The sequence below is a fragment of the Phaseolus vulgaris genome, chromosome 2 (genome assembly GCF_051622355.1).
Source record: "Phaseolus vulgaris cultivar YP4 chromosome 2, ASM5162235v1, whole genome shotgun sequence".
Taxonomy (NCBI): domain Eukaryota; kingdom Viridiplantae; phylum Streptophyta; class Magnoliopsida; order Fabales; family Fabaceae; genus Phaseolus; species Phaseolus vulgaris.
Window position 1 is genome coordinate 42,734,073 of NC_143499.1, and position 27,976 is coordinate 42,762,048.

General features: G+C 31.0%; 4 protein-coding genes across 9 annotated transcripts; 2 read left to right on the plus strand and 2 right to left on the minus strand.

Annotated features, from left to right (window-relative positions):
• Window positions 1-771: 771 nt before the first annotated feature.
• Window positions 772-1,947, minus strand: LOC137812257 (putative 3-hydroxyisobutyrate dehydrogenase-like 2, mitochondrial). Its single transcript, XM_068614181.2, has one exon. It carries the CDS (start codon window positions 1,787-1,789, stop codon window positions 863-865), a length of 927 nt encoding a protein of 308 aa, XP_068470282.1. The 5' UTR covers window positions 1,790-1,947; the 3' UTR covers window positions 772-862.
• A 9,504-nt stretch (window positions 1,948-11,451) lies between these two features.
• Window positions 11,452-19,288, plus strand: LOC137812258 (phosphatidylinositol 4-phosphate 5-kinase 1). Of its 6 annotated transcripts, none has more exons than XM_068614182.1 (10): window positions 11,452-12,041; window positions 13,022-13,187; window positions 13,316-14,377; window positions 15,331-15,498; window positions 16,027-16,192; window positions 17,044-17,154; window positions 17,292-17,479; window positions 18,126-18,280; window positions 18,560-18,728; window positions 18,919-19,288. In XM_068614182.1, the coding sequence occupies exons 2-10, from the start codon at window positions 13,171-13,173 to the stop codon at window positions 19,205-19,207; spliced, it is 2,325 nt and encodes a 774-aa protein (XP_068470283.1). In that variant the 5' UTR covers window positions 11,452-12,041; window positions 13,022-13,170; the 3' UTR covers window positions 19,208-19,288. The 6 variants fall into 6 exon arrangements, 5 of the variants coding, with proteins under 5 accessions (XP_068470283.1, XP_068470286.1, XP_090155033.1 ...); XM_068614185.1 differs by having other exon boundaries at window positions 11,584-12,041; window positions 13,311-14,377; XM_068614183.1 differs by lacking the exon at window positions 11,452-12,041 and adding an exon at window positions 12,467-12,665.
• Window positions 19,289-19,509: 221 nt separating this feature from the next.
• Window positions 19,510-20,652, minus strand: LOC137812259 (uncharacterized). Its single transcript, XM_090298908.1, has 2 exons — window positions 20,187-20,652; window positions 19,510-19,831 (listed from the first exon to the last, which is right to left on the minus strand). Exon 1 carries the CDS (start codon window positions 20,608-20,610, stop codon window positions 20,209-20,211), a length of 402 nt encoding a protein of 133 aa, XP_090155034.1. The 5' UTR covers window positions 20,611-20,652; the 3' UTR covers window positions 19,510-19,831; window positions 20,187-20,208.
• Window positions 20,653-24,350: 3,698 nt separating this feature from the next.
• On the plus strand, window positions 24,351-27,971 carry LOC137812271 (transmembrane emp24 domain-containing protein p24delta4). Its single transcript, XM_068614198.2, has 4 exons — window positions 24,351-24,627; window positions 26,794-27,006; window positions 27,417-27,493; window positions 27,593-27,971. The coding sequence occupies exons 1-4, from the start codon at window positions 24,415-24,417 to the stop codon at window positions 27,735-27,737; spliced, it is 648 nt and encodes a 215-aa protein (XP_068470299.1). The 5' UTR covers window positions 24,351-24,414; the 3' UTR covers window positions 27,738-27,971.
• The last annotated feature ends 5 nt before the right edge of the window (window positions 27,972-27,976 follow it).

Sequence of the window (27,976 nt, forward strand, 5' to 3'; positions counted from 1 at the left end):
ACAGTCTTTTCGGAAAGTGAGGGGGTGCAGAAAAAAATTTGTAGAGATGCAGGAAGAAGTTGCCAAAATATTTTGGGTCTGTAATAGTTTAGAAATTAGGTCTTTTCTTCCAGCACCCCTATTTTTCTTCATGTACTTCCATAGTTTTAAAATGTTCATTTTTTCTCCTCTTTTTAAAATTTATCTTGAATAGAAAAAATATCATTCAGAATCACATATTTTGGATTTTTGTTTTGAAAACAAATTAGTTCAATTTCTTCTTCTCAAACAAGGATACAAACCTCTTTCTTATGAATTAAAAAAAACAAAAAAAACATATTTAACCAATTACTTTATATTAGTTTTAAATAGCATCAAGATAAAAAAGAATAATTATAAAAATATTATTTTTTATATATTACAACTATTAATTATAAAAATTAGAACATGTTTTATTATATTCATCTTTAGAAATAAATTAATGTTTACACACAAAAAAATGACACAAAAATCATGTTAACTTTTACTATTTTCACATTTCAATACTCTTTTTAAACCTTAATCCTATTTTGTTAAAAAAATCGAACATTGACTAGGAGTGGACTGAGATCATAATAAATTGACCAGCACATGAAAATATAACCAGATGTGCTCTTTTGATTACCATTATCGATATTCTGTGTAAACAACAAAAGAACCTGAAAGAAAAACTAGTTACACCAAACAAAATTATCTAACAGCAATTTCCAAACCCCATAAAAATGCAATCACCATAACTGAAGAATGCAGTAGTTAAACTAACACAAACACTTGCTGCATTGAAAAGTAAAAGTTACATGATCAGCATTTTATTTGGATACATAGAAGAGGGAGTTTCATTGATTCATTGATTCATCCCATTGATCCTCTCAATGACAGAGATAACCCCTTGCGAGCCAAGCTTCCCCTGTCCATTGGCCACCATACTAGTGAAGAGTTGTTTCCACAAAGAAGCCCCAGGCAAGACAACAACATCATCATCGTTGCCACCTTCGACAACATCAACTCCCATTCCCAAATCCTTAACCATGTACTCTGTAAACCCACCTGGTCGAAAATCCCCTTCAATCATTCTCTCCCCAAATATCTCCAACGCTTTTGAACCCGCAGCACCCTCTCTGATACCCTCCACGAACTGCTTCGGGTCCAACCCTGCGCGCTTCGCGAAAACCAAACCCTCGCTCACCCCAACCAAATTCGCGCCGATCGTTATCTGGTTCGCGATCTTGCAGCTCTGCCCGCACCCCGCGGGGCCCACGTAGGTTTCCTTCCCCAGGATCGAGAAGATAGGGTGCAGCCACTCCACCACCTTTTTCTCCCCCGCCGCGAAGATCGCCAGAGTGCCGTCGCGCGCGCCGACGTCGCCTCCGGAGACGGGGGCGTCGATAGCCCAGGCGCCGAGTGCGCGGGCCTGGGAGGAGATTGTGCGGGCGAGCTCGGGGTGGGAGCTGGTGGTGTCCACGGCGACGGAGTTGGGGCGGAGGGCCGGGAGGATGGCGTCGAGGAGGAGGGGGCGGACGTCGGAGGGGTGGCCCACCATGGTAAAGAGAACGTCGGAGAGTTGGGCGAGTTGGGCCGGGGATTGGGCCTGGGTAGCGCCTTGGGATTGGAGAGCGAGGGCGTTGGGGTGGGAGGGGTTACGGGCATAGAAGGTGAGGGCGTAGCCCGCCGAGAGAAGGCGTGAGGCCATGGCGAAGCCCATTACGCCGATTCCGACCCACCCGATTCGGGTTTCCGAGGGCGAAATCGGGTTCGGGTACGGCGTTCCCATAGTGGTGGCTCGGTGAGTGGAGTGAGTGAGTAGGATAATACGAGTGAAGCGATCTAACACTGAAAAGGGCTTTCACTCGGTCTTTTTTTTATTGAATAGCAACTATATAATTTTTTTGTTTACCGTCTTTCGTGTTTATATCTTAATTGAATTTCAATAATTTGGTAAAGTTTGTTTTAGTTAAAGATAATTTCTATACTGCAACTTAAATCATACACTATAAATTAAAATGTATTTTTACTGCTTAAAGATATGTATTTGTTTTTAATTTTAGCTAATATACAAATTTATATATTAAAAAATATTTTATTTACTAAACAAGGCATTAAAGTCAAATATGAACATAAATGGAATTATGAACAAAAAGAATGAGATGCCTTTGTTGAGTAAGAATGAATGAGAATGAACACCAACTATTGATTCCCACAATAAACAAATACATATGCATGTGTTTTCTTGTAGGAAAGAGAATTTCAAGTTTTAGATTTTTATTTTTATTTTTCTAATTGTTCGTTCAATTTTTCCCAGGATTTAGGTAATGTTTTATTTATTGTGTTACCTACTTTTGTTGAACAAATTTTCTTGTAATGCTCATTTTTCTTTGTTTTTTTTTCACAATTTATTTCACCAAACTTCTCATTAAAATGAATAAAGACATGTTTTAATATAACTAACTTGTATTATCTAAACGAGTAGAACTGTACCGACAGTCCCTGGACGTTGACTGATCACTGGTAATGTTGGTGCCACGTAAACGGGTCCACAAGTGGCGTGGGCCAGTATTCGCAAAGCACGTGCGCCAAGGAGCCAAGAGTGGTCAGACATCAGTTATCAGGATGTACCGACGTGCCATTAGACAGTGTGGAGAGGTCGGACATCAGAAACATAACCACGAGAGGTGGATCCCAGATCACACGCCAGTTATCAGTAAGGGAGAAGCCTAGATCACGAGGGCCCATGCGTGTAGAGTGGATGACGCGTTCAGGCATAACACAAAGTGTAGAGTCACTGGAAAGATATGACTCATAAGGGTCGTGTTCCATGGGTGAGTTGCATGCATGACACGTGAACAGCTAGGGCACTCCTAGAGGCGGGTGATCCTAGAGATCAGGTGCACGAGGAGGCACCCAGGTGATCACCCGCCAGAGGTCGCACTCTAGTTAGGAACCCCACGCGCTAGGAGTGTTGGGCCCGCCCCATCAGAAAAAGCCCATTTCGGGTAGAGAGAAAACCCTAGTTTCTATCTATAAATAGCAAGGTAGGAAACTGGACAAGGGAGAATTTTCTTGCGTTGCTAAACACACACAGTAGCAAGATTATCCAGTTTCGGTGTTTCTTAACCCTAATATTGACTTGAGCGTCGGAGTGTAAACGGCTCCTAGGGCACCCTTTGTCTTTGTGTTTTCAGGTGTTCACAGGAAAGGCACACGCGAACGCAAAGACTCTGAACGTGAAAATATCGTAGGCGCACGAAGGCGTTTTGGGTCAACCGGCAAGAACAATAACAAATAGTTGTTCTTGTGCTGTATTTTTGTGTGATGGTAAAAATTGCAATATTAATCTGATCTGGTATTATTATAATTATAAATCATAAATCCAATATCAAAATGAATAATTCGTATCGGATTTGATTTATTTGATTTATGCTATATTATAAATATTTTGAATTCATGTAATTATTTAGTTTACTTGAATGAAGATTTATCTTCCAATATAAAAAATAATCAGTTATTATATTAATTAAATTAAATAATATTTTAAAGATTAAAAAAATTATTAATATTTAAAATAATTTTTATTATTAATAAACAGTCTATAAAATAATATTTAATTAGTTATTATATTATTATTATACAGTTGTTTAAGATGACAATGTTATAATTAATATATTGTGTTAACATTTTGAGTTGACCTAATCTTATTGTAAGTATTATTGGGTGTTTAATGGCTCAAGTTCACAAAATTAACCTATCAAATATTGTAGTAGAGCTTAATTACAGAAGCTATTAGTCCAGATATTCCAGATCCTTCCAATTTCCATGACAACCTAATTGTGTGGTAGGAAATAAATAACGTAACATGTCATCTAACTCATAATCACTGTGCGATTTGATTTTGTAATTATCACTAATTTGACTTAAGGGACAAGGAAGTAACTAAAATGGAGTGTTAAATTTTAAATACATGATTTATATAAGGAGAAAATTTAGAATCAAAACATGAATTTAATTTAATTTGAATTAATTGAATAGAAGAAAATATATGTTTCTGTGTTTAATGCTTTTATCATCGAATTCACAATTATAGTCTTAAGTACATTAGGTCCAATCCTAAAAAAATAAATGTATAAAATTATAAATAGAGTTGTACAAGCCCTCAACTCCTAAAATTCAATAATAGCTTATTACTTGAAACATAATTAAAATATAATTATTAGAAAGAATTAGATACTGAATTAAAAAATATTTATGAATAATAAAAATTAATTTAAATATCAATAATTTTTTATTTTTAAAATAATATTTAATTTAGTTAATATAATAATTAATTATTTTTTATATATAAAAATAGTTTTATTTTTCTATAACAGTGTTAAATATAAATTTGTTATGTGAGACGAGTGTATAATATCCTCACACAAAGGAGAATACTATAATATATGATCTAGATTGAAAATATGAGTTGATTTGTGTTTTTAACTTGTTTTATATTTGCCATTAAAAAAACAGGTTAGACTACAACCTCATAAAACTTATGAATTAGTACGAATATTTACTTAACATAAGTATGGATTTCTGGACCGACTCACATAAATTAAAAGAAATGAAAAAAAAAAATCAACAAAATCAATACATTTTTTATTCCAAAATTCAGTCTTTAGTAAAAACAACAATTTATAAAATATAACCATTACAAATATTAATGATTTATTATTTATTGAAAAATAGGGAAAATATATATTATAAAAATATTTAAAATAAAATGTAGATTCATAATTATAAATATATAATATTGATAAAATAATAAACCGGGGATGAGGTTGGTTGACCCACTTGCATGCATAAATAAAAGAATAATTATTTTATTTTTTGTAAAAAATAAATCATATCCCATTCATTTATTATTGTGACTTTTATTTTATTTTATTTTAAAAAAAAATGAATTTAGTGTACTAAATTTTTATTTTATTTTATTAAGAGTTATAGTAAATTTAGTTTTAAGTAAAATTTTATATTTAAAATTTGTTAATTAAAAAATAATATAAAGAAGAAACTTCAATTGGATAGTTAAAAAATTACTCATTTTTATTAAAATATTTTGTAGTAAAACTTTGATAAGATACTCTTATACATTCACGTACATGTATAGAAAAAAATAGATGCAAAACAAAACTTAATTATTTTTAATCAAGCCTTTTAACAACCTCATACTTGAATTTATATTTTTATCTTAATTGAATAAATTGAAACACGGATAAAATTTTAATTTTTCAGTAGTAAAAATAAGTTTTTTTTATAATTAATAAAATTTTATTTTCTTAAAAAAATATTTTTCTTATGCGGGTTGGTCCGCAGGTTACCTCTTATGCAAGACGGACCAATGAAATGAGCTCACACTCTTTGCACGGGATGAGCCAACCCAACCCACATTTTGTGAACCAAATACGAGATAAACTTATGCGGAACGGAACAGACCTATGCAGATCTGGTCAGCCCGCATTATCAACCCATTTCTTACAAACTATTTTATAAAATAGTTTTTTAAAACTAAAAAAAGTAACCAACATAGGAGTTTATTATGTCTTGAGCACATTTATTAAATTGATTGACGTGTTTTAATCTATATACCTATATGTATATAAAAGGATTCCTGCTTTTAAAGTGTTTTAAATTTTTTTTATATTTTATCCTTACTTAATATTTTATTTTATTAATTTATTTTGGTTATTTGGACATTTTATAATTTTAGAAGTTAATAAAATGGTTTTTTAATTATAAAATTTTATTTTATTTGTTGTCATTTAACTGACAGAAAAGTAGAAAGATTGATACATTACAAATAATTGATAATTAGTTACAGAGCAGCTTTTTTAAATTTAAATAAAATACAGATACATATATAATAATTAAAAAATGCATATGCACAGTTGCTCTCGCAAGAGCGTATGTGTTTCCGCTAGTAATATGATAAAACATAATCAAAAGAGTTTTTTTTTTTTTTTTAATGAAAAGTGCAAAATATTCGTGTTGCTTTCAATATTGGAAGAATACTCACTACAATAAAATCATGAAATAGAAACTTAGAGACAAAAAATAATTAGTTATTATAATAATAACTAAATTAGATACTATTTTAGAAATTAAAAAAAATGATTTCTAAATTAGTTTATATTATTTTTAAATAGTTTCTAAATTGATATTGAATTACCTACCATGATTTTAACTACCAATTATTTTGATTTAAAATTTGGTAGCAAAAACCATTTAACAATAATTTAACAATAATAGAAACTAATTTAGAAACTAACATTTTATAGTCTCTGAAATGGTCTCTAATTTAGTTACTATAGTAACTAATTATTTTTAGTCTCTAAAATTAGTTTCTATTTCATGATTTTCTGATAGTGATTATTACTATTTTATAAACTTTGTATTGCTTTATTAACACGCTTTTTTTATTATTATTGTTTACATTATTGGAAATATTATACTTTTGAATTGCACATGTCAATATTGTCCGTTAAAATTTACATAAATTTTACAATTCAAAAGTTATCTGACAATATCGAAAATAATTAAGAAAATGTTAAAAAGAGGGTGGAAAAAATGCATACCATTGACGACATTTTGCTTGAAACATGTATCTTTTGATATGATAAACTAAAAGGTATGGATGCTCTTTTATACACAAGGTTATTGCTTGGAAGTTTTACATTATAGTTTTTTTAAAAATGTCACGTTAATTATTTATTTTAAATTTTGAATTGATTTATTTAAGTAATTATTAAATATGAAGTTTATTAGTATAACAGTTTCAATATTTAATTTTCCAAATTCACTTTTTCTTTTTAAGTTATAGATCATTTAGTTAGTTGGAGAGGATTTTTTTTTTTGGTTAGGAATGAACAATACATGGTTAGAAAGTTGTGATCTCGTCATTCAGATCGGGTGATAGGTAACAATGATTAATACACAGTCAAAAAGATGGTGTTGTTGTGGAGTTTTCTGCTACAGATTTTTGTACTATAGTTATTTATGCAAAGTGTGCATTTCAATTTAGTGCACAAAATTGAGCTTGAACATTCTTCTTATGATTGAGCTAAGTGAAACTTGTCTTTCATAGGAGTTTAAACAAATAAACCATTTTAATATGATTGAATATTGTATACATATCTTTTGTAACTTGTGTTTTTTTAATTTTGAAATACATGTGCGATGTATAGGGTTGCGAGAGAACTAAGTATATTTGAAATATATAACTTTTTTTAGCAGTTGATTTCTTGTATATTTGGAGAAACTTTTCACATGATGTTAGTTTTGTTGGGACACAAAAATATGTAATTTTCTTAGATCTTGTAGATTAGGTTGGAAGTCCTAGTTAGATATTTTCTTTATAAGAGGATTGAAACACCTCTCCACTGTTTCATATTATTTATTATTCTCTGTAAAAAAAAATCTCTATCTTTTTATGTGGGATCCATATTTTATAAAAAAAAATTCTAATTATAATTTGATACAAGATTCTCAAATGAACACCCATATTAATTTTTGGGTACAAGGAAATGCTATTGTTAATTATGGGATAAACTAAAGATATTTTTGTGAACTTTGCATCCTATGAAAGCTTTCTATGGTGGAAGAATAAGATGCGAAGCTACATGGACGGTTACTGGATTGTGCATTGATAGAGAAAGACTTTTAGTTATATATATTTAACTAACTTTCTGAATCAGCAAGCAATAAATTATTAATAACATAGGTTGTCACAAAACAATTCATAATAAACATGATTAGCCACTTTATTTGTTCTTATAATAATAATAATTAATAATAATAATAATGTTGGTTCCAACGTGACTTGAAGTTTGGGGCACTAACTAAATCAATCTATTTAATTAACTACTTGTTCCACATGTTTGGCAAACTTAGGTAATAGACCCCCTTCCTACCTCTCCCTGAGGGCAAGAATCTCTCTCCATGCACTTATTCTTCATGCCCATCTTTTTTTATTGCTGTCTTTTTCTGCCATTCACACCCTAATTCTTTATAAAGGGCATTTCATGTTAAACAATTTTGTTTAATAAAGTTTATGATACATGATGTGACATTATTTGTATAAGTATTTTTATTAGAAGCAACTTCACTTAAAGCTTTTCCAAAATAAAATAAATTAATGAACATATTCACTTTAATAATGTTTAGAGTATCTATGCTTAGCTATATGGTGTGATTTTTTGTATTATGTCACATGTGATTTTAGTTGCTTCAAAATTAAAAGAGTTGTTTGCATGCATAAGTAATTATTCTCTGAGTTGTTTAATATTTGTATTGATTATTATAAGAGATGATATGAAAGGTTGAAGAAAAAGAAGATATTTTGAGTTAAGCAACTTGCTAATATAATATTGTTCATGTGTAATATATTTTTTTTGGCACACATGATTATAAATTGTTTAAAACTAGATATTTTGTTTTATATATATAAGCAACTATTCCTTATAAGTTACTTGACATTAATTAACATTAAACACAAGAAAAAATGTAAAATATTTATGAGATCAACATCTCCAAGATATTGATGACAATATTCTGCTTAATAGATGATATTGCTTCAATGGTTCTCATCAATAAAATAAACCATTTTTCTATTGCAAAATAACAATTTTTAAAATCGATATGTTTTTTGTATACAATTTTTAAATCTACGAGTAACAAGCTTAAAATTAAAGTGTTTTTTTTTTAATTCTTAATTTTATGTGGTGATGAAGACCTACAAAATTCAAAATAAAACAACCACTACAAGACAATTATGAAACAATTTTTTAGAGATAAAAAATAATTAGTTGCTATAGTGATTAAATTAGAAACAATTTTAGAGACTAAAAAATTTTTGATTTCTAAATTAGTTTCTATTATTGTTAAATGGTTTCTAAATTGGTATCTAACTAGCAACTAAGGTTTTTGCTACCAGATTTAGAAACTAAATAATTGGTAGTTAAAACCTTGGTAGCTAATTAGATACTAATTTAGAAACCATTTAACTAGAAACTAATTTAGAAACATTTTTTTTTAGTTTCTAAAATGGTTTATAATTTAGTTACTATAACAACTAATTATTTTTTTTATATAAAATTTGTCTTGTAGTGAACTCATTTAAACAATAATACATTTAATATTTGTAACTTAAATAACTTGTTATCTCATTAGAATAAAAACTATTTGGATATTTAAAATAAGTACATTGATTATATGAAAAGCATTAATAATTCTCTAAACCTTAGAATAAACTTTTACTTTATACAGCATTATAAAATAAACAAAAGTAAGATAAAATTCATTTAACTATATAGATTCTCTATAAGTTCCTATTATAGTTGTTCAACTTTTGCATTTATGTTGATGCACATGTCCATATGCCATGTTTAAGCTTAAAGAAAGGACATTTTCATATTTGATTGTTGATTCTTGACCTAAATTATTAAGTGGTGGATTGATATTGATGCATCATTAAGAAAATGGTGAGAATTTGAATACTATGATTGAGATGGTAAAGTGAAAAAATGTTTAGAATGGAGTTAAGAAGAAAGTGTTTGAATAGTTTTTTTCAATGAGGTAATCTAAAGCTTGATTCCCTGATAATTGAGAAAGGTAGACCGGCGTTGGATGCCAAATGCCAATAATACATCATGTGACCACGTTACATGTTTCACACGAAAAACAAACCCTAATTTTTGGTCAAAGTGGGACCAAAATTCCAGAACCCACGTACTCTGTCGTAAAACATTTTAATTAATCTAGTTCATTTAAAAAATATATATATATTTTCTTTTATAAAACTCAAAACTCATGATGAAAAACAATATAAAACTAAAAAAAAAAGGAAACAGAAGCATGAAGAAATAGAACAACTCATAAAAAGTTAAAAATAAAAATAAAGAAAATCACAAAAGTAACTAAATAATCACATTGAAATTTAAACTTGTACTCGCATGACTAAATGACTCACTGAGTCGGTTAGAATTCCGAACTACCTGACCACGATAAAAGGTCACGCGACGACACATGACTAATCGACCCATGACAATGAATCATGAGTTGACCAAGTCAGTAGAGTTAATCCATAATTAAGAGTTGTTTAGCGCAATCCTAAATAAGATCTAACCTAATAATTCGACCCACCAACGAATGTCCATTAAGATAATATAAATAGCGCAGATTCCAAGAGTCAGGTATGTCATTATCTACAATACTCTGACAATCAAGTGTCGACATCCTAATTGACTAATCGTCGGAGTGCCTTCTGCAGGTACCATCCCAGCTTGTGCTATCGGATGATCGAGAGGAGGAAGGTAAAGCAGGAAGCTAAGAGAGGTAACGACCGAACGAGTGGAGGAGCAAGACAATCGTTCTCTAGACCCCAACACCTTCGATAAACAAAACTAAAAAAATAAAAAATTATATAAAAACAAAATGATAAATAAATAAAAAAACTTTTTCTATTAACTACTATGAAACCCAACAATCCAATCAAATTAATCATTATTTACATTTATCAATATTACTAAAATTCTATAATATTGATACATGATTATTATTAAAAATTTTAATTAATCTATTTTAAAAGTCATTTTATTAACTTTCATCTTCAATTTAGGAGAATATCTCCATGTCCTGAATATCTAAAAGATAATATTTAAGAAAAAACGTTTATCATTCAAAGTTTAAAAAAATAAAACCTATAGTTTGACTAGGTAACATATATGAAACATGGAGAATAGAGAAAACAATAATGTTGATGTTAAATACCAGGTATGTTTTGTTTTTAGGCACATTTTAGATGAAATTAATATTTTTTATATATATTGAAAGGAAACTCTGCGGTGTTATTGAACGTCCAATAGGATAGTGGGCCTTTATCCTTTTCGTGACGGATACTGTTGGCACCTTGCATCACCAACAGTTGTGTGATGTATTTCACCATTTTACTTATTCTCCTGTTATAGTGACATCTCCTACACATATATTATATAATTAATCATGTCCTACACATATATTATATAATTAATATTTAACTTTTCTAACGTGTATAATTTATTTTAAGGAATCTCACTATTATGAGAAAAATGGCTTATACATTTATAGTATAAAATTTATATAATTACTTAATTAAAAGTTATGTACAACAAGTCCATTGACTACTATAAAAATTACCTTAAAAGTTATATTTATTAATTTTATGGTCAATGATTGAATTCATCAATTGACTGCGTAAAAACTCTTTAGGTAATAGATAAATAATTTCACTTTTATTTCCAAAAAATTTCAATTATTTTTTGAATATACTGAATTTTAATCAAACATTATATTTTGGCACATGAATAACATGAATGGTATTGGTGGCTGCAATGTCCTAAAAACACACTTCCTCAAATTTTCAATATTGCAGAAATTTTGTATTTTTTTTTTCTCTCATTCATGGTGTGATGCAGTAAGGAAGTGACATGTGTTGGAGATTCGAAACTTGAAACTATGCCCACAACGCACCCTAGGGCTTTCAGGTGGGTTAAATTGAAAGGGGCATTTTTTTTTGCTTTGCATGGGAAGGACAAGCACACCCACAACTTAGTACAGTACTTTTTGTTAGTTAAAGCACAAAACAAAACTCATACTATAAGAGCTAAGTTCGTTTCATGTTTACTGTTCAGACTTCTCTCTCTCACATTCACAAGTCTAGAGAGAGAGAGGTGATGTGTCTCTATTTGAGCACAGTACATATATAGTAGCTGGAGGTATGATCAGTTGCAACTATTCTATACAATAATAAATTTTTTCGGGTGGTGGGGGAGTTGTCGGCTAAGGCAGTTGGACAAGGATTCATGAGCTTTGTCTCAAACTGTTTTAGAAAGGGCTCAGTTTTGTTTTGATTATTGGGGTGGGGTGCTCCTTCTTCTTCTTTTTCTTCTTGGTTCCCACTTTGTTTTTGCTTCACAGCACAGGATATTATTCATCGTTGCCACTTCAATCTATCCGAGGTTAGTTAAGTCATTCTTATCTCCAATTTTTGTTGTGGTGGAATTTAGGATTTTTTATGGTGTGGTGTGGATTAGTCGCCTAAATGGCAGATTCTCTGGCTGGATTGGATGCCCTTTTACTCAACTGACCCAGATAGTGTTTCTGGGAGAATATAAGCGTAGTTACTTGTTTTATGCAGATGGTGGAATGCAAATAGAGTATTGATTCGTAGTATGTATGTTAATGGGGGTATTGATTCGTAGTATGTATGTTAATGGGGGTATTGATTCAATATGCAAATGGGCTTTGCGTTTTTTTTGCCGAGTTGTATGATATGATGTCTATTACGCTCCTTTGACAAGGAATACAGAAAATTCTTGGGTTGTCACATCTAGAAAGCACGAGCATATCTTTTGAGGTGTAAAATTTAGAGAATTTGCAATGATGCTGAAAGAGGCACACTTTGTGCTTGCCTGGTTTAGAAAGGAAGATGTAGATTACATTATACAATACATTATAATATGTTGTTTGTCTGTGGATTGCGTGGTTTTAATTGTAGGAAATAACGAGAGAGTAAAGAAATAAATTGTGCAATATTTGCCTTCCTCTTTATTTCATTATTCACCCTGTATTCAGAAAGTAAGGTTGGTTCTCTGTAGTTAGTATATGATTGAAACAAGCACTTCATCGTAATCTACATCTTTAATATATACCAATGGAGAAAGATTTTAACTATATACTGTAAATGCACATTATTAGCCAACTTCACTACATTCCTGCCAGCAGTGGTTGAAGTCTCCCTTTAAAAGTTTTTGAATTCCAAATATTTAATTTGATCATAACATAACAATTTTGAGCTGGAGCGTTGTGTTTTTTATTTCTATTCTTGTTATTTTTGTATTTTTGGGAAGATTCCATAAAACATTCTTCACTGCAGAAACCTGTGACTTTTTTCTCCTGTTGATTTTAAGACTCATTATGATGGTTGTACCTGTTTCAGAGCTCACCACGGGGCACAATAGTGTCATAAAGCTGCTGAAGGCAGAGATGAATTTCCTTATTATATCAGTGAGTGATATGCTTAATCTTTTAAGGGAAATAGAACCTTTATTGGAGTTATCCAAATAAATCAGTGAAAATCTGCTAGACATGGAGGACAGTGAAAGGTAAACATTCATAGATACTCCTTCTCTGCCCCATTTATGCCTTTGTGTTATGTATATTATGTGGTTCTGATTAAGTGTATTTTGTTCTGCTTGTATGCACTATGCTATAACTTTCTTGTAAAGTATAGGTTTGAAGAGAAGTCCTTTCCAAATGGGGATGTCTACATTGGTAGAATCAAGGACGTACTTCCCCATGGAAAAGGAAAGTACACGTGGAAAGATGGGACATTTTATGAAGGTGATTGGGTAGGTGGGAAAATGTCGGGGAAAGGACTGATTACATGGCCAAGAGGAGCAAAGTATGAGGGTGAATTCTCTGGGGGTTACCTTCATGGTCATGGCACCTTTACACATTCTACCGGGTGCATTTATACAGGTGGCTGGAGGATGGATGCTCATCATGGGATTGGACGGAAGATGTATTCCAATTCAGATATATATGATGGTTTATGGAAAGAAGGAATTCGTGAAGGCTGTGGAAGGTATTCTTGGGAGAATGGAAATGTATATATTGGGAATTGGAAAACTGGGAAAATAAATGGAAGAGGGGTTATGAAGTGGGCTAATGGTGATATTTTTGATGGTAGTTGGTTAAATGGGCTTAAACAAGGATCTGGAGTATATAGATTTGCAGATGGGGGGCTTTATATTGGGACATGGAGTAAGGGCCTAAAGGATGGAAAAGGAACATTCTATCCTGCTGGTAGTAAACAACCATCTCTAAGGAAGTTGTGCTCTCTTAACAGTGATGATAGTGGTTTGTTATCAAATACAGAAAAACATATGCCTCCGAAACAAAAATTTACACGTAGTTTTTCTGAAAAGATTTCAGTCAGTGGTAGATCAAAAAGTTCACGTCAAATATCACATCGGACTTCATCATTAGATTCAAATTTTAGCCTTCAAAATCCTGCTGGAGATTGCATATGTCGTGACTCTTCTCCCTCAGTATCACAGACCCTGAATGAGAGTCAATCTGAGGCCTCATTATCACCCTCCTTGGTTTATGAAAGGGAATATATGCAAGGAGTTCTTATTATGGAGAGAACTAGGCATTATTCAGAAATCCCACATAAAAACAAACGACAAAATAAGTTTAGTGTGAAGCAGGTTAAGAAGAGTTCATGGATTGATATTTTGGGGGGCCGCCGAAGCTATTATTTGAAGCTTAATTTGCAGCTTGGCATCAGGTAAATTACATGATCTAGCATCACCCTTCTAACCTATTTTGAAACAATTGCTATAGTATCTGTTACCAGTAATATCACCTTTCTTTCTGCTGCATTAAACTTATTGTTACTTTAAAATCAAGATCGTGTGTAGAAAGTGATTCAACCAAAAATTTAGATGACTTCAATCCTGAAATTAATAACTCAGAAGTATTGAACAAGTTTCCATGTAGTTAGCAACTTAGTGCGCATTAGAGTGTATTGATACATACTTGCTCTTGCTCATTGATTTACAAATGAAAGAGAAGGAATGATTTGTTTATTGTTGTTAACAGCAATACTGGTAAAAGCATTTGGGCATGGATGGGTAATTTAATCACGTTTAAGTACAAGAATTCCAAAAGAATATATAGATGATAGAGTGACTATCCCAAAGGTTTTAGAGTCATCATCACTAAAAGGCTTATTCTCAAAGCAGATGGGAGGTTATTTAGTTTGCAGAAATTAATGGCTTAAATCACCTTTGACAGTAGTATTTTTTTTACACTGATAATGTTGATGCTGTAGTTTGATTATTAGATGTTAGTCATTCAGGCTGATCTGAGAGGGAAAAAGACAGAATGATATATTCTGTTGAAAGCATGTAGAGCTTTTGTCTGATATTGGTTTATAACTTATTCAAACAAACTAAAACTTATGGAAAAAGAATAAGGTAAACTAAAATATCAAAAGGCATGCCTCTTTACCTCATTCTTAAGTGCCATAAACTCCATTATATTTCTTGTAGTTTTGCTGCAGTTTTTTTGTTTAAATAGAAACAATGAAAATAATTACATTCTCATGAGCCGAGTAAGATAAAGAAAATGTGGGGGGGGGGATCTCTTGTTAAATCAAAGTTAATGTGTCTGGTTCATTCCAATTAGTATTTTGTTCAATATGAAGGCTTGATTAAAGAAATTTGGCTGAATTCTCAGGTACACTGTTGGAAAGATTACACCAGTGCCTGCACGTGATGTTCGGTCATCTGATTTTGGAGATCGAGCTAGGATAAGGATGTACTTCCCCAAGAAGGGTTCACAGTTTACTCCTCCACATTGTTCTATAGACTTCTACTGGAAGGATTATTGCCCTATGGTCTTCAGGTATTTATTAACTACATGTTTAGCATAATTTTCCATATGGCTACAGTTGGATCAATTTATTTAGAAGTTGTAAGACATGAAAGCATTAGCTCCTCTTAAATTTTGTTTGTTGTGTTAGCTTAGAAAACTATTGGTGCATCCAATTTATTTCCTCTGAAGAACTTCCAAACCGGAGAATCAATGTTGAAAGTTTAGCTCAACCCTTTTCTTTAAGTATAAATAAAGGAAGGAAATATGTCCAATTTTAATGTGAACATTGTCATTATAAAAAAATATACATGAATTCTTGAGAATATGAATTTGAGATTATGGTGGTATATTAGAGTCATAGAGCGCTTAGTCAAGGCTATGGTTTAGAAGGATATGATATTTCGAGATGTAATTATTGGCAGACTCAACACCTTATTTTCAAATTAGCACTTGGTCCATTAATGAATTGAAGGTTTCATGTGCTTGATTTATGTATGCCTCCTCATATTTTTTTTTCTTCTGCTTTCTTTGCATAATTACACTAGCATATATTTCCAGGAATTTGAGAGAGATGTTCAAATTAGATGCTGCAGAGTACATGATGTCCATTTGTGGTGATTCTGGTCTAAGAGACATATCTTCACCTGGAAAAAGTGGCAGCATCTTCTTTCTTTCTCAAGATGATAGATTCGTGATAAAGACACTGAAAAAATATGAACTAAAGGTTTGCAATCACCCGTTTTTCGCCCTTCATGGATCAAGAACATTTTAACATTAATTGTCTTGTGTTGAATTCAACAACTGGTATATGAGTTCAACTTTTTAAGAGTTCTGAAGCTGTATGCATAAGCATATTAGAGGGCATATACACAATAGAGTGATATACAATTTCATTGGTACCAGCTACCCAACCCCGCAGAGACCAGTAATGCTTGATAGGGCCACTAATCTGACTACAAAATTTAAGGACAAGGTTCAACGGAATCCATGCCAAAATGGCTTGTTTAGGCGGTTTGGCTGGAAATTTTCTTTAGAGAAGTATTTTTTTGTTATATGGAGAAAAGATAATTGTATATAAGTCTATCTTTGATAATCCATCTACACCAGTAGGACTTGCTCATGCGTGCGAGTAATTTGATGACAATTTTCAAGGACAAAGTTCATGAAATCCAGTGCCAAAATATCTAAGAAGGCCACATTATGATGCACCTTTTCTGGATAGACATGTTTTTGCGGTGAAAAAACATTTCTAGACTGAAATAGATAATGGCTATCTTTCTGAATCCTGTAGTTCCATAGTCTCCAAAAATACTTCTAATTCTAGTGCCTATAATCTAATGACAATTAAAGGCAAGGTTCATGAAATCCAATGCCAAAATGGCTCATCAAAGATTGTGTTTAGATGGGATCTTCTGGCGAAAAGTTGTTCATATGTTTGTTAGAAAGTCACTTTTACAGAGAAATTAGCGATTGCTTATGTTTCCAACTTTCACATTAAATAATGAATTTGATTTACCCAATTAAATGACAATTCCAAAGTTCATGGTTGTATAGACGCTTTTGCTCTTCTTGTAGGTTATGCTCAACATGCTTCCTAAATACTACCATCACGTAGGAAGTTATGAGAATACTCTTATTACAAAATTCTTTGGCCTCCATCGAATAACACTAAGAGGTGGGAAAAAGGTATTACCAAAGATCCATCTCTAGCTTCTTTTTAATTGGTACTACAGCTATAAATATCCTTGTTTTCCACCATGGCAAGTGAGAAAAAGGTTGGTTGTTGTTGCTGTTGGATAAATATTTCCTTCTCTCTTCATTAGGTGCGCTTTGTGGTCATGGGGAATATGTTCTGCACAGAATTGCATATTCACCGTCGTTATGATCTGAAGGGGTCTTCTCAAGGAAGATATACAAAGGAAGAAAAAATTAATAGCAATACAACATTGAAAGATCTTGATCTAAAATATGAATTTTATATGGATAAAAAATTACGAGAATCCCTATTCAAGTGAGTTCCTACTATTTGAAAGCTATTTCTGTTAAAAGAGACTATCTTGCATGAAATTCTGGTTGGTTTCTATCTCTACTCCCGACTTTTGAAACAGATAATGAATTTTCAAAGTATTAATGCAAAGATATGTTGGATTATCTCTAGTTTGAATCAAGCTTCTTGTTTGGACATGCTACTATAGCTTTTACTGATTAATATCTGGTTAGTTTCCCAGTTAAGTACTTCATGAAAAAAAGTTGTCTCTGTTCATATTTTCAAATTGGAGAGATTTATTTCTGAACTTTACATTAGTATCGGCAAACCAAATTGTGATCAACATAGAGGTGTTGCATTAGATATAATTAGTGTAGGGTGATTAAATTTGTTATGAAATTTCTATTGAAGATTCTACTTCTTTCTTTTTATTTTCAATAGAGAAGATATATATTGCTAGAAGTTATAAATCACTGGACTCTCTGGGTTTTATGATTGATTTTACTTTCATACTAGCACACTTCTACTGGCACGTTATAAAAATGAGTTGTGTTTCTTGATTATATATGCACTAAAATATTTATCAGGACAGTTGTTTTGGAATGCTCATTGACTGAAGGATTAGTAAGTTGAGCTTCTAGTTATGATTCAAATGTTTTTTCTGGTGCAGACAAATTTCTGTAGACTGCATGTTCTTGGAGTCTCAGCACATAATTGATTACAGTCTTCTGTTGGGATTACATTTTAGAGCTCCGGAGAATCTTAAGGCCTTAGTTGAACCTTCCAGACTAATGCAGCCTCAATTTAGCATACCTTCTGAAGATGGTAAATACCTCCTATGATGTCATTTCAGAACTTTTATGGGAGTTTTCTTTAAAAAATTAGTGACTTTAGAAGGCACCTAGCATGGTTTATTAAGTAACTAGGATTTGTTTGGACAAACTTCACCAAAAAAAAAACTTCACTAAACTTTTTCTCCAATGATAAGCTTGTGTTTCGATCATACAAGTTCACTAAACTAATTCCATTGTCTCTATTTCTTGCATTTGTTCCTCAGTTTCTTTTGTACGATTGAGCACTTTTTGACTTGCTTTGCTTTACCAGATGCACACAAGCAAGGGGAGCAGTTGATCATTCCCAAAGGCTTGTTATTGGTTGCTCATGAACCCAGCTTTGTCAACACTGCACCTGGACCCCACATTAGAGGAAATACATTGAGAGCATACTCCATAGGTGACAAGGAAGTTGATCTTTTACTTCCTGGTACTGCAAGGTATCCTCTGCAGCATTATTCTGTATGCTTCCTTTTTCAACATTCATTAATCTTGCAGCATTATTCTGTATGCTTCCTGGTACTGTACTTCTTGTCACTTTCTTTTATAAAAATTCTTAGCAGAAATCACCTGTTTTGTTGTGTTGCATTGCAATGATACATATCATATATCAAGTGGTGTGCTACTCAGGTTAAGAGTGCAATTAGGAGTAAACATGCCAGCTCAAGCGACACGCAAAGTTCAGGAGGACAAGGTGGAGGAGTCAGAAGTAGAGCTTTTTGAGGTTTATGATGTAGTCCTATACATGGGCATAATTGACATATTGCAGGAATACACTGTGAAAAAGAAACTTGAGCATGCCTGCAAATCACTGCAACATGACCCTATGACTATATCAGTCGTGAAACCCAAGACTTATGCTGAACGTTTCATCAGTTTCATGGAGAAAAAAGTTTTTCCGGAGCCACAGACTCCTTGAAATGTATATTTTACCTTTTTTTATTTGTTTAAATACTTCTTTGTAATCATTTGTTCTTAAGGAAGAGTATTTTGTTAGTTATATTTTACATTTTTCTTCTTTTGATGCAAATGTGTATTCACTTCCAATTTCAAATTAAATTACCTTTTTGTATTACTTTCTAATAATGCTAAAACATATCTTATATCAAACAGTATAACCATTGTCTTTCATATTAATATTTATTATACGTTTCTATATTGCATTTTTTTGAAGTTCATCAAACACTTGAAGGTGAAGGTGGAGGAAGGGGCAGCACAAAGGCAGATTCGATTGTTGGCAGCTTCTATAATAGGTATCTGTTTACACGAATTAGTCAAAGAATTGGGACCAAAGCAGTACTAAAAAACAAGAAAAAAATGGGCTAAACCACAAAATACAGTTCTCAACTTCAACAGGTTAAGTTTCCTGAATGCTAAGCATTTATTAAGATCCACCTGAAAAAAAAATCTGGATTTCCATTTAACAAGAATAATTAATCTCCTATCTTCAGTAATTGCTGAATAATCAGTCTCTCTTCATTCTCATCTCTGTTTTGACATAATTCAGATCTAATCCCTCCACTATTCAGTACCAGGATAAGAACTGAAGAAACAAAAGCAACAAAGGTTAAAAAGAGAAGAATTTTACAATTTAGTATATATGTATGCACCAGTTTCTTTATAGAGATTCTTCAAAAAAAAAAAAAAAGTTAACTTCTTTATAAATTAAAATTAATTTATATATGAATTAATTTGTAATTCTTTTTACAGTTTTTCTAAATTGTTAATTTTTAACTTGTGCAAACAATACTACTATTTAACACATTCATTTTAATACACTTCTCATTACTGGGTAAAGATTAAAAGATATAATTAAGTTTGTTAAACAAATAGTGATAAATATAATTTTTTATAATTTCTAATAAACTTTAGTAAATAACACAAGATGTCTTCAATACCTTTTTCACATGTGTTGTGTTGCTAAGAAGGATGAACCTTGCTAGAAGCAATGGATGAGTTAACTGAAGCCTCAATAATGTACCTCTTGGAAGCAACAGAAGCAGCACTTTCCTCCATTTTTCTTCCACTCTCAGCAGTTTCAATAAAACTATCAACTTCAGATTTTGACATTCGCTCAATCTCTTCTTCAAAGTACCTAAACTCTTCCATGGTACTTTCCATGATCCTGTCAAAGTGATCCTCTGCTTGTTGCATAGTAGCTTCTGCTTCTTCCACCTCTCTCTCTTGCTCCACAGCTACCCATGCCTTGTATGACTCAATCTCAAACAGCTTCATCAGGTCTTCTGTTGTGAAAAGATCAAAACTTTTGTCATGCAAAGGTTGATCTGAGAGGAAGGTGAACTGGGAAATGAGGGTTTCCATTTTTCTTGAGAGTGAATTGATGAAGCAGATGTCATAGGTGAGGCATATATACAAAAAGTATTTGTCTTTTTACAACGTTAACAAAATTTGGCAGGAATTTGCTGTTGGGTCACGTGGTTCCTAACCCATGTTGGACCAAATCTTAGTGTAAATTCTTGTGGGACAGTGAAATAGACTTCATTATGATGTGAAAAAGGCTTAGAGAACCGTTGAAACCCCTTTTCTTCTGATCTAGAAGACAAGGCTAGTGAATAAGCTTTTTAGATGCTCTAACGGTTTTATGTTATTTTTTGTGTTGTTTTATGAGTTACTTTCCATTAGAGTAACCAAAGCCATGGAATCTTAACCATGGAAGGAGAATGACACTAGTGCTTTGAAATGTTCGTGTAATTCTCATTTCTTAAATCATGAATTTTGAAAAATAAAGTTTAGATGTTTGCTTGTTGTTTCTTTAAAAAAAATAATCACTTTCAAAGTTGATAATAAAAATATCTTATTGAAACTAAATTAAAAAATTTATGCATTACTTTTTTAGCTATATTATATGTAAGGAAAATGTAACGTAAATATAGAAAGATTCATGCAAGTTAGAAAAAAAAAAAAAAAAGCAAAATGTCAAATTTTGATGAAACCCGATAAAACTACTGTGGATAAAAATATTTATGTGGCTAATTTAAATTTATTTTTTACCCTTTTATCTGTTAAATAATATATATATATATATATATATATATATATATATATTACTTTTTCACGTGATGATAAAAGCTTGATTAAAATAAGTTTTAATTAAAAAAAAAAGTTGTTTAGCGTAACCCAAACTTTCATTCTTATTTTATATACATGGTATATTTTAATAAACTTTCTATCAATATTTTTACACGAAAAAGTTAAAAATATTAAAGTAGAATAAAATAAAAATATCCATAAATTATATAAAATTAATTTATAAAGTTATCGAATTTAAATTATTTAAAACTGAATTTTAAAAAAATATATAATTTAATCTAGCCTATGAAAAAAATTTATTTTTATTTCTTTTTCTTATAAGTGTTTGCCAGGTAAACTCTACAGAAATGGTCTATTTTAAATTAATAAGTTAAATGTGTTTGTACAAGTAATAAATTTAATAGGTTAAAATAGTAATTAGATATCATTGACCTAATTAATAATATAATAATGATCCATGAAGAAAATTTGTGTTGCATTTCCATCATTATAAAACTAGCAGGGATAATACTATGAACGGATTTAGCGTTTTCAACGAAATGTGGAAAAAATTAATGACAGAGAAGAAACATGTTAATGCAGTTAATGGAAATGTAACCTTTTTATTAATAACATGTTAATGCAGTTAATGGAAATGTAATCTTTTTATTAATAACATGTTAATGCAGTTAATGGAAATGTAACTTTTTATTAATAATATTTTTGTTGTGATTGTTATTATTTGAGGGGTTGTGAAGTTTCATAATTGTATAACATGAAATCTTTTATTTAAAAAAAAGTTATTTTTTTTAATTACATTCCATTACCAGCTAATCCAGATCAAAACGCATTGTTAATACATTTTTTTGGATTTATTCTTTAATTTATGACATTTGTAAGACATGTATGTCACTCACTTTTGGATTATAAATAATTTTCAAAAACTCAATTTGTTCAACTCCAAATCATAATCATAATTCAATACCATGCCATATCACACAATAATATAATTTATTTATTAAGATTTGATAATAAATAAATTATTCTATTACATTAATTTAGAGTTTAGAATTAAAAATTAGAGTTTAAAGTTTATGATTTAACACACAATATTATTCAATATTGTATATATATATATATATATATATATAATATATACATACATATATAATATTTTACTGACATTATTTTAATTTTTAAGCATTATAATAATTTTATGTCAAGGTGGTTCTCCTATCATATAAAATTAAAAAAAAAATCAATAATTGCTTGAATGAAAATAAAAAAATGCCCACTCTCGCATCAGGGTTAACGTTTTTATTATATTCAAATAATATAATTAAAAAAAAACAGAAAAAATAAATAATTTTGTAAACATAGTTTTAAAAGATTATATGGAGAAATCATAAGAATTGTCAATACGCAAAAAATTATATCTATTTTTCTTAGTTTTTTATTTGAAAATTATATTGCTGATAATTTAATTATGTAGTTATGAATAATAAAATTATATTAATTTAATAAAAGGATACAACTATTTATTTTAAAAGTAACACTAAAAAGTATTGTAAAAAGTATATCTATATAAATGTTATACATGTAATTAAATAGCAGTATAAACCAGATTAACTAAATTTTCTCGTTCTTTTTATCTTTCAAATTTTGTATATAATTGCCAAACAAAGACAATTTAGAAAAGAGTTCGTGTAAATAAAATTTAAATAGACCAAAATGATAAAATAAATAAATAAAAATCAACACAATAAAATAATTTAATTTTTTATCATAAAAAATCTAAATTTGAATTTTCAGATATTTTTCTTGTAGTTTTCAAAATTAGTTCAAAGGACAGTTTATTAAATAATGGAGTAAAAATTAGTCTAATAGACTAAATTTGGTAAACAAACTTAAATAAGAATAAGGACAAAAAAAGTAAAATTGATAATAATTTTTTCAAATATTAATTATAGTAATAGTGAAATTAAAAAAGAAATCTCATATGTGTGATTTACTCATATAAACTATTTAAAATATTAAATGCGTCTTTTCATTTTTTTATATTAATTGTTGTCTCTATAAAATTTAAACTTATTTTTTAGTCTAAAATTTAAACATATTTGTATGCCATATTAGCAGTAATTATATATTAAAATCTAACGTTGATAACAATCGTAACATAATATTAATTATACAGTTAACCAAAATTATTTTAAATTATATAATTTACGTGTTAAAATTGTTATTCATATAAGTTATTTTTTCTAGTTATTAGTAATGACTTTAAATTTTAAAAGGAAAATATTATGCGATATTTTGTAACATTTAATATATTTAAAATTCTAGAGGAACCTAAAACGCATTCTATCCTGTTATTATTATTATTATTTAAGTATTTATTATACATTTTTATTTCACAGGATATATTCTATGTTAATTTAAAAGTTTATTAAACTTAAATTTTAGTAAATTTATTAATTCATTATTTAATAATTAAATAAATACTATATATTTAATTATTTTCTATATAATTTTAGTATAGACACATCTAAACCATAACTGTTAATCAGTAATTTCACTTATTCAGTTTTCGACCCAATTTTATATTTACAAAATGATTATCAATTGGTTGTATAAATATTTTAATAAATATGTCAAATTAAAAAGAATATTAAAAAAATATTTAAAAATTAATCTTATCAACATTAACAAGACACCGATAAGTATACATTGACTAAATATTCATTTCTATCTCTCCTTGAATTTACAAATAATTTTGTTTTTTTTATTTTAATTTTTAAATTTTAGAAAATTTAAATTTTTGTTTCATTATGAATACTTATTATTTTACTTATATTATTTAATTGAATGTTTTAACCATATCTTAAATAAAGATGTTAGATCCAACATTATAAAATAAAACCAAAATTAAAATTTATTTAATGAGTAAATTTGGAAACAGAGAGAGATAGATAAAAAAAAAATAAAGACAATAAGGAATTAATAAAAGAAATAAAATGAGAGGGAAGTGAAATAAAATTGAGATTATAAATCAAAACGCACCCTAGCAGATCCAAAGAGTGAAGAGAGAGAGAGAGAATGGGGAACAGAGGTGTGTCAACGTTGTTACTCCTGTTCTGCTTCTTCTTCTTCTCAATCAATTTGGTTCCTTCTGCTCTCGCTATTTGGCTTACCGTACCCACCAGTGGTACCAAGTGTGTCTCTGAAGAAATCCAACACAACGTCGTCGTTTTGGCCGACTATGTCGTTATACCCAGTGATCACTCCCAGAACCCCACCATCGCTGTCAAGGTACCCTTTTCCCCTTTCATTCCCACACCCTTTTCCGATTTCTTTCCTGGGTCTTTATTCAATTACACGTTACTTTCTTTCCCTGTCAATCTTTATTGCCTCATTTTTCTGCCAATTTGTTATTTGGTTTTCAAGAAAATTGAGGTTCAAGGGAATCTACTTCCTTGATTTGCGTGTCGTGTGCCTGTTCTGAATCTTGATGGGTTTTAGGGGTGGGCTTGTTTTGTCGTGGATTTGCTACAATTGTTCCTTTGGAAAATTATCATGTGTGTTGGTTGGTTATATTGTACGGTGGTCTATGTTGTTGCTGTCTTTGGTGCTTTGAAAGGTAAAGAAATGTTTGGGACACTTCGCAGAGGAACTGCTTGCTTAATTCATTAGTTGGGAGTTCATTTTCATTTCGATTTATGTACGTTAATTTTAGGTGTTATCTTTATGAATTGTTATCCTATTATCTTATGTTTATCATGAAATTTTTTGTGATATTTTACACCATGCGTGTTCATACTCGTCTGTGGTGTTATAATGCTATGAATTTTGAGTACATTGTTTTGTTTTTACACACACATATATCAGTGAATGTAATTTTTGTTGCTTAAAACTTCTTCAAATTCCTTGGAATATTCTTGTGGGAGCCTGAACGTCTAGGTGTTTGCACTGGAAAATACACCAAGCACTCCTAAAGTTCACAAAAACACCCAGTGAGGCTCAATTATGTGTAACGTGACTTGACCCACATTGATCATGCCTACTTAATGAGTCTGTTCTCTAATGGTTACCACCTTTTTTGGAATCTAGAATTCAGAATTTAAGGAGGACGTGGTGGCAATGGAGCCTTGATTACATGTGAAAAGAATCTAGAATCTCGATGTCAGGGTTCACTGGCCCTTTAAGCCCCAAGAGGGATGGTCTTAGACTGTGATGTGATGTGGTGATGACAGCCTCTATTGGGGATTATTCGTGATGGAAATTTCTCACACAGCCAGCTATTCTGGTTTGATTCTTTGCTAGACGACTCAAATGAATAATTTGCTTCTGGAGATCTGGTGGTAATGGAAAGGTGAAAACATCTTAAAATATATGGTTGCATACATTATGGTAATAATATATCCAACATGGTTCATACCTGCTATGTTGAGCGGTTGCCAAGATCAAAGATGACAGCAGAGTTAAGACTTTAATACTGTTTGAAACTGATAATAACTGTCTCGAGGAGTTATGTATCATTAGATATAAGTGTAATGATAGCTGTCATGTTGGAAGTATGTAGTTTGGTACTGTAGGGAGTTGTATGTCGTAATTTATGTTTGGACAGAGAATAGTTTCTATAGGAGTCATAAGACACCCTTTGATGCATTGTGTGAATTCTGTGGTTCAGTAATAAAAAAACCACCAATTTGTGATGTGATGTGGTGAGGACAGCCTCTATTGGGGATTATTCGTGATGGAAATTTCTCACACAGCCAGCTATTCTGGTTTGATTCTTTGCTAGACGACTCAAATGAATAATTTGCTTATGGTGATCTGGTGGTAATGGAAAGGTGAAAACATCTTAAAATATATGGTTGCATACATTATGGTAATAATATATCCAACATGGTTCATACCTGCTATGTTGAGCGGTTGCCAAGATCAAAGATGACAGCAGAGTTAAGACTTTAATACTGTTTGAAACTGATAATAACTGTCTCGAGGAGTTATGTATCATTAGATATAAGTGTAATGATAGCTGTCATGTTGGAAGTATGTAGTTTGGTACTGTAGGGAGTTGTGTGTCGTAATTTATGTTTGGACAGAGAATAGTTTCTATAGGAGTCATAAGACACCCTTTGATGCATTGTGTGAATTCTGTGGTTCAGTAATAAAAAAACCACCAATTTGTGAATTTGTGTTCTGTTAGATACCCTAGCTACATAAATTCATATAAAAAAATTCCAGGTCTGAACAGAAATAAGATTGAATAACTATGAAAATCGTGTACTTGGAAACATTCTACATTTCTACCGTGTAATAATAGTTTAATTTCTGTTGTTTAGTGTTGCTCGTGTCTCTGTGTTATCAAGATGAAATTCTGGTTGGCTCTTGAATGACAACCTTCTAATTTCAGCTTGTTAAAAAGGTGCATTACTTGTCTCTTGGTTTCTAATAGTAATATGTTTTCTTTAGGTAACATCACCGTATGGAAACAATCTTCATCACATGGAGAACACAACTCATGGTAATATCGCATTTACTACTCAAGAGGCTGGGAACTACCTGGCATGCTTCTGGGTGGATAGCCATAGTCAAGGAGGTGGTGAGGTTAATGTAAACCTTGATTGGAGAATTGGGATTGCAGCCAAGGACTGGGATTCAGTTGCTAGAAAAGAGAAGATTGAGGTAAATGTCCAAGGGATATGCATAATTTTGTTGAATCTCCCTAAGCTATAAATATCTAGTACAAAAACAAAGTCTAATCCACTATAAATATCACATAGATAGAACTTAATTGTTGGTTGACATTCAGTTATAATGAGAAATCTGTCCAGGCACTGTTTTAGTAATTGTATGTGAACTGGAAATATTTGGATCCTGTCATGTTCCGCCCAAGTTATCAGAAGAAAAAACACTAAAGAATGTTTAATGGGACCCACACAAACAACGCTGAGTTCATTATTGTTGCTTTTGTATCTTTCTCCCTCAGAACATAAGAACATGAGAGGATCCAAATCTGAAATTGAAATCTATACCTCTGTTTGCTCTTAATTGATTTTCTTTACTAATTTATGTATCATGTGATTGACGCCTAGGGAGTTGAGCTTGAGCTGAGAAAGCTAGAAGGAGCAGTGGAGGCCATCCATGAGAATTTGCTTTATCTTAAGGGCAGGTAATTCCAAGCACATCAACATAATCCCCTATGAAGAGTTTATTAAAATTTCTTTTCTAAATTTTTCATACATATGATTTCTTTACGGTTATTGTTCAGGGAAGCTGAGATGAGGGTTGTGAGTGAAAAAACAAATGCCAGGGTGGCATGGTTTAGCATTATGTCCTTGGGTATCTGCATTACTGTTTCAGGTTTGCAATTGTGGTATCTGAAGCGGTTTTTCCAGAAGAAGAAGCTTATATAGATTATGCTATTATTGTTAGTTTAATTTTATTAGTGATACAAAGAACATTTAATAACTCAAAAAAAGAAATTATGGACACTACTTGAAGTATTAGACAGAAATTTTTGATACCATAAGTAGAGTTTCTAACTTTTCTTATCCACGGATGATTATTACAATGAATTGCCTTGTATGATTGGGATATGAAAACCGGCAGATAAGAGGAAAAGAATTTTAACGAGTGATACTCGGGTATAAGG

Excerpts from the sequence above, each read along its gene's own strand:
- LOC137812257 (XM_068614181.2), bottom strand. The coding sequence starts at position 1,789 with ATGGGAACGCCGTACCCGAACCCGATTTCGCCCTCGGAAACCCGAATC.
- LOC137812258 (XM_068614182.1), top strand. Across the intron at positions 15,499-16,026 it reads TATTGCCCTATGGTCTTCAG|GAATTTGAGAGAGATGTTCA; the intron begins GTATTTATTAAC and ends ATATATTTCCAG. Across the intron at positions 17,155-17,291 it reads CACTAAGAGGTGGGAAAAAG|GTGCGCTTTGTGGTCATGGG; the intron begins GTATTACCAAAG and ends TCTCTTCATTAG.
- LOC137812259 (XM_090298908.1), bottom strand. The coding sequence starts at position 20,610 with ATGGAAACCCTCATTTCCCAGTTCACCTTCCTCTCAGATCAACCTTTG.
- LOC137812271 (XM_068614198.2), top strand. The coding sequence starts at position 24,415 with ATGGGGAACAGAGGTGTGTCAACGTTGTTACTCCTGTTCTGCTTCTTC. Across the intron at positions 27,007-27,416 it reads CTAGAAAAGAGAAGATTGAG|GGAGTTGAGCTTGAGCTGAG; the intron begins GTAAATGTCCAA and ends ATTGACGCCTAG. Across the intron at positions 27,494-27,592 it reads TTGCTTTATCTTAAGGGCAG|GGAAGCTGAGATGAGGGTTG; the intron begins GTAATTCCAAGC and ends GTTATTGTTCAG.